Below are 10,871 nucleotides of genomic sequence, written 5' to 3' on the forward strand. Positions count from 1 at the left end.
TTTTAGTGCTTTAAATGAAAAACTAAATTTGCAATTGTCTACAATTAAAAGACAAAATTTAATATAGATGCCTAAAGACACACGACTACCATATAAGGGAGGCCAAAATGCTATATAGATGCGGGCTACAGACACACGACTGGAGAAGTAACATATGGGGCAGTATTACTTTCTTATCAGGGTACCTTTATTGCCGCAACAAGTGGAAAGCTGTTGGGAGTCTTCTCAGTCGTGATGGCGGAGGCGCTTGCTTGCAAAGATGCCCTATCATGGCTCAAGGAACAGAATGTCCAAACGGTAGATCTACTGACGAACTGTTCAGAATTGCGGAATGCTATTTGCTCAGATTCTACGCCTATTTTGTCCTATATTGGGGTCATTGTGGACCAATGTAGGACAACTATGTCTTTATTTACTCACTGCTCATTAAGTTACATTACCAGAACACTTAATTTAAATGCTCATACTTTAACTTCGTTAACTTTTGATCAGGAACAACTTATGTATTGAGACTCTGTCCCTCGTGACTCTATTGTTCAGTTTATTCATAAATACATATATTTTTTTTAAAAAAAAAAGAAGATAAAATTTACAACAATTGAAAAACAAAAGTTAGGTTCGCAAGTAAGTCAACAATTAAAGAATTAAATAACTTAAAAAATAAGATCGACCTTTGCTTGTAACTCGGGAACAATTGAAAAATCAAAAATATGATTTTTTTTTTTTCCTCAATCAAGTACACCGTATCCAATTGAACATAATTTTTTGCAGATGGCTTAAGCGCTAAACACCCAAATGACCAATAATATATCCTGTGGACCATACTTTCAAATAATGTACATTCAATACACAAATAATATACTTTTTCTCTTTTAGTATATTAAAAATGTACATTGTATTAAGGAAAAGTACATTATTTAAGTATTGAAAGTATATTATTTTACATTCAATACACGAATAATGTACTTTTCGTTATAATTCACACAATAATTTGCGGTAAACAACATTATCTAAAGGAGTGTGTTTTTTTTTCCTTTGAGTACTATTGACCATGTTACTTATAGTATCTGTTCATATATATTTCCTCAACGAGGAGTCGGTACTGTCTCCATTGTTACTCGAACCCATGACCTCCCATTTGAGAGAGTCACTTCATGCCGTTTGATCACAAAGTCTTTGACAATTAAAGGAGTTTGTTTGACCTAAGATGGATTTCTTAAAAAAAATAAATATCTTATGAAAATAATTAAGAATAATGTAAAATGAGCAGCTAGCAACCTAGGAAGCATATATACTTCGTAGCATGAATAATTCTATATACTTCGTCATCAAATTCTATATTTAGAATGCATAAGAAAGGATTGAGGATATGATATGGTTCTAACCTTATTTCCATATCTCTTTTCAAGATCAGATTACCTCTAATACCCATATCTTATCTTCAATTCCTTAAAGTCATGTCCTCAACTATATATGCCTTTGATACTACATTTTTTCAATGTAAAACTAATAATTCAAACCTAATCTTCACGTCTCTTACTATTTTAAATATTTGATATTATATTTTTTTTTTTACATTTTATATAGTTTTAAATATATATAAACCTTATGTACTATCTACTAACACAAACATATATAATTTTAAAAACCAGAAATTGATATGAAAAATAATACTCCATGCGTCCCATTTTATTTTTCTAGTTCGTTCAACGAGGATTGACTGAAACTATTTTTAATTTAAATTTTCATAACATTAAATTTAGTATTACTATATAAAATTTATATATATACAAACTACTATAAAACATTAAATTTTGAATTTAAAAATAATTGAAAACTAATAAATAAAATAAATAAAGAAGAAAGAGTTAATTTGACCATGAATAATAAAAAATGATAGGTAAAATAGGACATATAGAGTATAAAAACTTTTGAGAGTAAAACTCTGGTTACTTATTACTTGTGATTTTATTAATAATAATAATAATAATAATAATAATAATAATAATAATAATAATAATAATAATAATAATAATTACTATTACTATTACCATTACCATTACCATTACCATTACCACTTTTTTTTTTTGATGAACTGCACATGGGAAACTATATAACGGTCCACTAGGATCTGCAAATTAAAACGGATCGTTATGCTATGCACCATGCATGGTGCATCCGGATGCAAAAACGACGTCGTTTTAACGTCTAACTTAAAAAAATCAGAATTGCATAACTACACATTCATAATTTCATAACTATACATCCAGAATTACATAACTACACATCCATAATTTCATAACTATAAATCCAGAATTGCATAACTACACATCCATAATTTCATAACTATACATCCAGAATTGCATAACTACACATCCATAAATTCATAACTATAAATTCAAAATTGCATAACTACACGTCCATAACTTCATAATTACACATCCAGAATTGCATAACTATACATCCAGAATTTCATAATTAAAAATCCAAAATGAATGAACTAAAAAATAAATAACATAATGTTGTTGCTGAAAATTAAAATTAATTTTTTTTTTAAAGTAGGACACACGTTTTGATGCAAAACGATATCGTTTTTGCATCCGTATGCATCATGCATTGTGCATACGGATGCATAACATAATTTGCCAATTAAACTATCGCAGCACTATTTACACACTTTCTTAGGCTAGCCAATAAGCTGTTGGCCCAGCCTATCTTGTGGTAAAATGGCATAATGGGGTTGGAGATAATTAGTTGGGCTAGATTTGTGGAGTGAAGTGGGTCTTATGGATATGGGCTGAGGAGAGTGGCCCAATAAGATGAGACAGTTTGCTCAAGGACATAGCAGTTGTTATACCATGGATATATTATGTCTTGTTGAAAGCATATAACATGTTAATTAAAAACATATAATATGATAACTACATACACATAATATATTAATTGAAGACATATTATGTTTCTACAGTTAACATATTATATGTCTATAGTTAACATGTATGTGCCTTCAATTTATTTACAGAACATTAATTGTTAACAGCAAATAATGAATATGTCAAATTGTCAACTACAAACACATAATTTGAAGATTATTTTAGACCAAGGTCCACAATGTAATGTAGACCTTGGTCTATGGTCTAATTTGCCAAGACATATGGGCAGTGCCAACTAGTTCTCCATTTGCACCAAAATTCATTAAGAAACCCTTAGGGGACGTTTGGTTCAGGTTATATAACATAACCAAGGGAATGTGACATTTTCAAACTTATATTCCTATGTTTAGTTCATATTATCTTAGAGAATATAACATTCCCTCCATATAGGATTTTCAAGGGAATATGATTCCCTTCTCTTTCTTAGGTTATGTAAGATAACTTTGGATATTTATAAATTTTGTCATTTTAATTTTAATTATTTAAAAATATATATTTTATGTTAGCTTATATATATATATATATATATATATATATATATATATATATATATATATATATATATATATATATATATATTGTAATTATATATTTTTTATTTTTATTACGTTATGTTAGTATATAAAATAATTTTGTTTCGCAAGTTCAAGATTTTAGTTAATATTTTAAAATCATGTAATTATATATGATACCGTTATTTTATTTATTTATTTTAATGTTTAAATTTATTAAAATATATAAAAATATGTTAAGAATATTATAGTGTGCGCATATAAAAGATAACATTAAACTAAACATGATTATATTACATACCTCACTTTTAACCAAACACAGAAATTTGACATTCACAGTAATCTAACATTCCATGAACCAAACAGTCCCTTAAGGTTTATCACAAATTATAGGTTGATCTTGATATTAAAAAAAAAAAAGAAAAAGAAAAAAAAAAAGAAAAAGAAAAAAGACATTCAGATTGTGTACCTCCCATTAACATATTATTATATACATTCAGTTAACATATTATGTATTGTCACTAAACTGAATAACATAATATGTTAAGTACAGGTACATAATTTGAACATAATTTATCATGCGTATGGTGAACCTTGTTCGGTTTATGCATTAAACATTTAAACCACAATGCTAAAAAGCCTCGCCTCTTCCTTGATGTAACAGTCACAAAACTTTCGTTTGCCAACCAAGTTTTTGTTTAGAAACCAACTATGCACAAGGTAGCTAGACTAGCAAAATACTAACCATCTAACTATACACAAAAAGTCAGAACATAAAATTTAGTCACAAAAAATTCAAATGTGTAATTCATTTGCAATTATAAACTCACTCATCAGCATAATCCCAACTTTGTTTCTATGTTTATAAACCAAGTAATGAAAACAAACATGATTTTTTTATACTCATTTATACATTTAATCTGACTTGTGACATAAAAATCAACATTCGTATATGAAAAGAAATTTCAACATATCCCAATGCATGAAATAGCTCACACTTGGTGGAGAATAAGGGTAATCCCACATAGCATGCATGTAGAATCAACACATTTTCCATATTGCATAATAGGTAGAAACATAATACCTTATTCATGTTCAACAAGCAATCACTAACCAGTACAGTAGAGTTTCATTTTTCACCATCCACAAAAAGATTTTAATTTTCAATGGAAGCTTCAATTTTTAAAAGGATTTCCAAGATCTATTTGTATTGTTCAGTGAAGATGATGGTTTAGATAAACAATAATCTCTATGGAGATTTTGTTTGGCAATGATCAAATAAACACACCAAACATTAATTCTCCTTCTTAGTCAAAATGTCATGAGCTTATTCCGAGTCATTTCTCTCCAATAGATATATTAAGGATACAATATGCGTCTTCCTTACAAGAGTCGCTCCCAACTAATCCATAATTCCACATATTCAACACTTGTATGATAAGTTTACACACATTATCTTAGAAATTAAGATTATGAGTTGGAAAAGAGTTAGGCTTGAAAGTGAATGCTCTTGGTATCCAAGGACTCTCCCAACTTCAAACTTTTTCTCTATTCCCATTTATCTATCTCGTACCTCCCAGTATAACATTCCTAGCACCTCAAATACTCCTCCAATAATAAGATTGTCTAGACCTAAGTTGACATCAAGATAAGAAGATGATGGGATATAGTTTGTCTTGAAAATCAAATAAAGTAGCCTTATGGAGTTATATGATTTTCTTGTCGAATTTTCCTTTCAAGTAAAAAGTATTCTTGTTCAAATAAAAAAATAAAATAAATATTTAACAAGTAAAAACTAAGGCTTAACTTAGTAAAAATGTTAATTGCTCATTTTATCCGGGTTAGTGGCTTATTTAGATGTTATTCAAGTTCGATAGCTTAATTCATGTTTTTTAAATAACTTGGTGGCTTATTTGTATTTTATATCTAAACTTCAATAGTTGTAGTTGTGTTTTTTTCCGAGTTTTTTTTTTGCATTTTTGGTCCCACGACTATAGTGGCACTATCAGAATTGGTCCACGACTTTCAAACCTTGCTATTTTAGTCCACGACTATTTTTTTTTTGGCAAAAATGATCCTTCCGGCCACTTTTCCGTCAAAATTCCACCAGAAGAAAATTTCTTCAGTTTTAGGAGGACTAAAATTGCTAAATTTGTCTAGTACGAAAAGTGCAGAATATGCTTTTATATAAAGTGTATTGCAAACCTGGACTATTGATGTTGTTATTGCAAGCGAAATCTAAAATTTAGCCTTGAAGAAATTTTCCTCCGATAAAATTTTGACGGAAAAGTGGCCGGAAGGATATTTTTGCCAAAAAAACAATAATCGTGGACTAAAATTGCAACGTTATAGTCGTGGGACCAAAATTGCAAAAAACTCTGTTTTTTCCTCTCACTCAAGAACAGTAACAGTTCGTACTCTTTCTCTCTCTAGAATATCCTTTTTTCTAGCCGCCGTTGGTTTCCTCCATCGAACGAACAGCTTCAATTTTCTCAGACCCACTCCTACTTCTACTTCTACTTCTACTACCCTCAGGGGCTTCATCGTCATCAATGTACCTTCTACTCTGCTCTCTCTAGGGTTTCATTTCTCTGCATTCCCACCCTGGGAACCGGATACACCACCATTTCATCTTTTTCAACCTCTCTTCTCACCCTAAAACCCTAGTTTCGCCAATATCCGACTGTGAGGGTCCAATTCACGCAATATCCGGTCCCCCGCGTGAAATCGATGGACAATGCCGAGTCGGAGATCCGACCCGTACTCGGACCGGCTGGAAATAAGGCGAGATCGGCCGAACTGCGCAAACCCGCTGAGAAGTTGAAGAGTAACAAGGTGGAGAAGCCTCGAGAGAGTGACTGCAAGAGATTCCAGGCAATGTCGGAGGCGGTGGCTGATCAGCCGCCCAAATCGCGGTCTCCGGTATCGGCATTGAAGAAATGCGGCAGTGTGGGTTCAATTCTGCGGAAGCAGCAGGACCAGAGGTCCTTTTTGATGAGGTCCAACTTGTCGCTCAACGCCTCGTGCTCCTCCGATGCGTCGACTGACTCTTCTCAGAGCCGGGCGTCCACGGGGAGAATTATCAGACGGAGCATGACCTCTACACCGGCTAGGAGGAAGCAATGCAGCCCCAAAACGGAGAAGGTCATCGAGAAACTTGCAAGTGAAGTTGAAAGCTTGTCTGTGAGTTCGGATGATGTCTCTGTGCTGAAGAAAAGGTGTGCTTGGGTGACTGCTAATACTGGTATGTCCCGAGTTTCTCTGAATTTCAGCAAGTTATATCATCCTGACAAAATTTTAGATAGTTGATATATTTCCTAACTGCATAAGTATGGCCATTGAGAGTAAAAATTTCTATAACAAGAGTATTTAGGCTGTTCGAATAATTCAGTTATAACTGAATTGAAGTCCTTGACTGGTCTTTTATGCCAGTAGTACCTTAAATTATAAAGATTTTACCTTTTGCTTCAATTTGGACTGTTTTTAGTATGTAAACATGCAGATAGTAGTTTTTCCCTTCACATTCTTGTTGATTGCCTTTTAGGCTGTCTTCATGGCCATATTGGCAATGCACTTTGTTTTGCTAGGCCTTTCCTTTGTTAGGTAATGAAGTATGTAATTTTGTTTATCTACTGTGATAAATCAGAGTGCTTCCTCTTGTGGTTGGTATTGAGCTTTTATCACTTGCTATTTTATTGCCACTCAGGCTTCACTTGGGAATATTGAAAACAAAGACAGTTTAGTTTAGAAAGTTAATAGGATACTATTGAAGATTTAATCTTTTGAATGGTGACATTATCTTTTGGCTTTTGATAAAATATGCTATGCGGATTTGTCCGCTCAGTACTGTATGCGTGATGTGCACTGATAATTGCACGTACTTTATGGTGTCTAGCTTATTTCTATTGTTGTAACACGTGGTTAGATATTTTATGTGTACAGTTGAACTCTGACATGCTTATAATGAAGAGTTTTGGAATTACTAGTTTTACATATCTATGCTCAATCTGCCGTACTTGAGTGCAATTTCAGCACATATTTTTACATTTCATACTTGCAAGCACCGATTTAATAAGTTCTCTTAAATGTGATTGCTATTTAATGTATTCTATTTCTTCTCGATGCACTTATCATAGAGTACGTTTGTTCTTTATGTACTTCTTACAATGCTTAATCTTATTGAACTAATAATAATAATCTGAAAACTGATAATAGTTTTGGGGCATCTACAAATACTTTTTTACATTAGTTAGTTTGAACAACTATTTTCCATTTTCTGCATTTTCCGCAATTTTCCTTTTCCAAATTGAAATCAAATCTAATTCTCCAAATAGAAAAACAAATCCAATTTTCCTTTTGGGCCATCCATTTCCTCCAAGCCCAATTCTACAACCCTAACCTTGCTACATGTTATCAATCGACTCTCCTCTCTCTTTCTCTCAGCCAGCTCTCATTTCCCTCGAATGGATAATGGATCTTCTTTCTCTCAATCTCTCTTCACTCTCATGTCTCTCAATCAAATGAGAAGGCAGCCCACAGCCAATTCTCAACTCTTCTCCATCGTCACCAGAACTTCTCGGATTGGGAAGGTAATCTCTCTTCTATTCATTTTTTACTATAAGACTTTGGGAAATAAAAAGCTGAAATGAGTGCAAAAAAGAAGCTGTTTTCCAACTTTATGAAGGAAATTGGAAAATTGGAAAACACAGCTACTGTTCATCAATTTGGAGAATGAACTTACCGAACACATTTTCCATTATCTGGCCTGTTTTCCAAAATTTTGGAAAATTCTCTGATTTTCCAAGTTCACTAAATACTCCCATAACTTCTGTTATTCATGTTCTCTATAATTTAGGGAAGTTTCTTTTTCCAAGGCCTTCTAAGAAATCCTCCATTCATTTCTCAGAAATCTCCTTCAGCCTTGCCACTCATTTTCCATATTTTCCTCTGAACTTGTAATTAATTCAACTAGCTTGTCAATCTTAAAGTTACAATAAAACATGAATTCTCTTTCTTTCCTAACCTTGTTTTCGGTTTCTTAACACAATCATTGTATTTTGGGCCCTGGAAAGAGCAAACAAGAGACAAAATTGAGTATAGTTACTATTTGCTGGCCTGGTGAGTGGTGGAAAGTATTTTCAGTTTGCCACCATGCCTTGCTCATGTGGGTAGCAGATGTTTACTCTGCATTATAGAGTAGTGTCTAAGTGTATGGAAAACAGAGGGGAATGTACATATGGTGTTGAAGTAATAGAATTTGCCTGTAGATTTAGCAGTTGTATATTAAAACGAGAGGGGAGGGAAGGGGGGGGGGGGGGGGGGGGCTGTGATTGTGTGAAAGTGTGTGCCTATTTTTGCCACAGAAAGCCATGCTTGAGGCCCTAAATAAACAATGGTCTGATGAGCTGAAATGATATGCTTGTTAACATGTGCCATAAGCCCATAACTATTATACTACTTTGTAATGGACTGACATACATGATGGTTATTAAGTTGTCTTGCATTTGTGACAACTGTGGAAAAATGATTTCTTGTCTCCTAAGAAATGCTTAGGGCTCAGCTGCCAATTAGGACATGCTAGTGGCGGATGTTTTTATATCCCTTATCTGTTTCCTTGTGCTATAGTAGGTTTTCATAATGTTGACTAAAATAGTTTGCTACATTGTTATGATTATGATGCATATTTATTTATTTTTTTTCCTTCTTGGGTATGTCTGTGTGGGATGTGAAATTTGAACTCTTGACTTCAGGTCTAGGAGGCCTCACCTAAACCAATTATAAGCCAAGGGCCAATGGCCAGTGCATATTCTGTATAACCTAGCAAGAGCTTGACAAAGATATGATAATGCTTTAATTTGTAAATTGAATTTCACTATCCATAGAGTTCTTTGGGACTTTCCTCCACGGCTCCATGTATTATGGTGGCTTTTCTGTTATTTCCAAAGATTTAAGAAATTTGACTTTTGAAAATCCTCTGCTAAATTATCCTTGTTTCCCTAGCAGATCCGTTATATGCTGCTTTCCATGACGAGGAATGGGGAGTTCCTGTCCATGATGATAGGTAGGCCATTTTCACATGCCTTTATTTGCTTATTTTTGCATAGTCTGCAACAAGAAGTCAATTCTTTTTTATTGTCATCTAAGTTTATGGTAATTTACATTCTGCAGAAAGCTTTTCGAATTACTTAGTTTGTGCACTGCATTAGCTGAACTTACATGGCCAGCCATTCTCAGCAGAAGGCAAACCTTCCGGTAATTTTGAAGTTTACTATGTTGTTGAGGACATTGAATTGTATTCCAAGACCTTGTAACCTTTTAGAAACTCTGCTGCTTCAATTCATCGTGAATTATTTGTTGCGCAGAGAAGTGTTTCAAAATTTTGATCCTGTTGCTGTCTCAAAACTGAATGATAAGAAGGTATTGATGCAAGGAAGTCCTGCCAGCTCTCTCCTGTCAGAGTTGAAGCTGCGAGCAATTATTGAAAATGCACGCCAGATATGCAGGGTGAGTACTAAATCTCACTGTTTTTGCATATATCCCTTATTTGTGGAAGTCCAAGTTTCCTTCTCTCAGCTTTGTGAAGCATAAATTTGGCAAAGTGTGTGCTAATACTGTGCTCCTGCTGCAGATAGTTGATGAGATTGGGTCGTTTGACAAGTACATATGGGGTTTCGTAAACAACAAGCCTATAGTTGGTAATTTCCGTTACCCAAGACAGGTTCCAATCAAGACATCAAAAGCTGAAACGATAAGCAAAGATCTAGTTAGAAGAGGTTTCCGAGGAATTGGACCCACCGTTGTATACTCATTCATGCAAGCTGCTGGAATCTCGAATGACCATCTCATCAGTTGTTTCAGATTCCAGGACTGCATAGCTGCAGGCGACACAAGTGACAAAGCCGAGAGCTTTAAAACCAAGGTCGAAGTAATTCAAGCCGAAGATGAAACTGAATTAGGAATGGGAATGGGAACGGGAGTGGGAGTAGTAGTACAAGCTATGGATGAGTTGAGCTTGTTGTCGTAGATGCACTGTAATTTGTAATTAATACCCTGTCGAGGGAGGGGCTGGCTTCCTGCCCGGCGCCCGCCCTTCTGTATCATCTACAGTTGAAGGGCGACAAGCTTTGGTGTACAAATGACTGAATGTATTGTGTTCATTGCTTTGTAGATTATGAAGTAGAATTTGGCAGCAGATAAAATGTTCAATCTCTCCTCATTTTGGAAATTCTTTTGCTTTCTCAGTTTGGGCTTTATTTCCCTACTCTACGCCATCCCAAAACCGGACTCGTGTCACAATGCATTGTCGACACGAGTCCAAAACAATGCCGTTTTTAGGGAAAACGCGTCATTTCAGTTTTAAAAAAAATATTTTGATTTTGTCTCGCCGTTAACGGCGTTATTCGTTTGTGTCATTATGAATGTACAG

The 10,871-nt window shown here is 34.0% G+C and overlaps 1 protein-coding gene across 2 annotated transcripts; it reads left to right on the forward strand.

Moving 5' to 3' along the window:
- Window positions 1-5,847: 5,847 nt before the first annotated feature.
- Window positions 5,848-10,670, forward strand: LOC109164585. Of its 2 annotated transcripts, none has more exons than XM_019313095.1 (5): window positions 5,848-6,689; window positions 9,446-9,506; window positions 9,614-9,697; window positions 9,808-9,949; window positions 10,074-10,670. In XM_019313095.1, the coding sequence occupies exons 1-5, from the start codon at window positions 6,176-6,178 to the stop codon at window positions 10,467-10,469; spliced, it is 1,197 nt and encodes a 398-aa protein (XP_019168640.1). In that variant the 5' UTR covers window positions 5,848-6,175; the 3' UTR covers window positions 10,470-10,670. The 2 variants fall into 2 exon arrangements, with proteins under 2 accessions (XP_019168640.1, XP_019168641.1); XM_019313096.1 differs by having other exon boundaries at window positions 9,449-9,506.
- The last annotated feature ends 201 nt before the right edge of the window (window positions 10,671-10,871 follow it).

Source organism: Ipomoea nil, unplaced genomic scaffold, assembly GCF_001879475.1.
Source record: "Ipomoea nil cultivar Tokyo-kokei standard unplaced genomic scaffold, Asagao_1.1 scaffold3069, whole genome shotgun sequence".
Lineage (NCBI taxonomy): Eukaryota > Viridiplantae > Streptophyta > Magnoliopsida > Solanales > Convolvulaceae > Ipomoea > Ipomoea nil.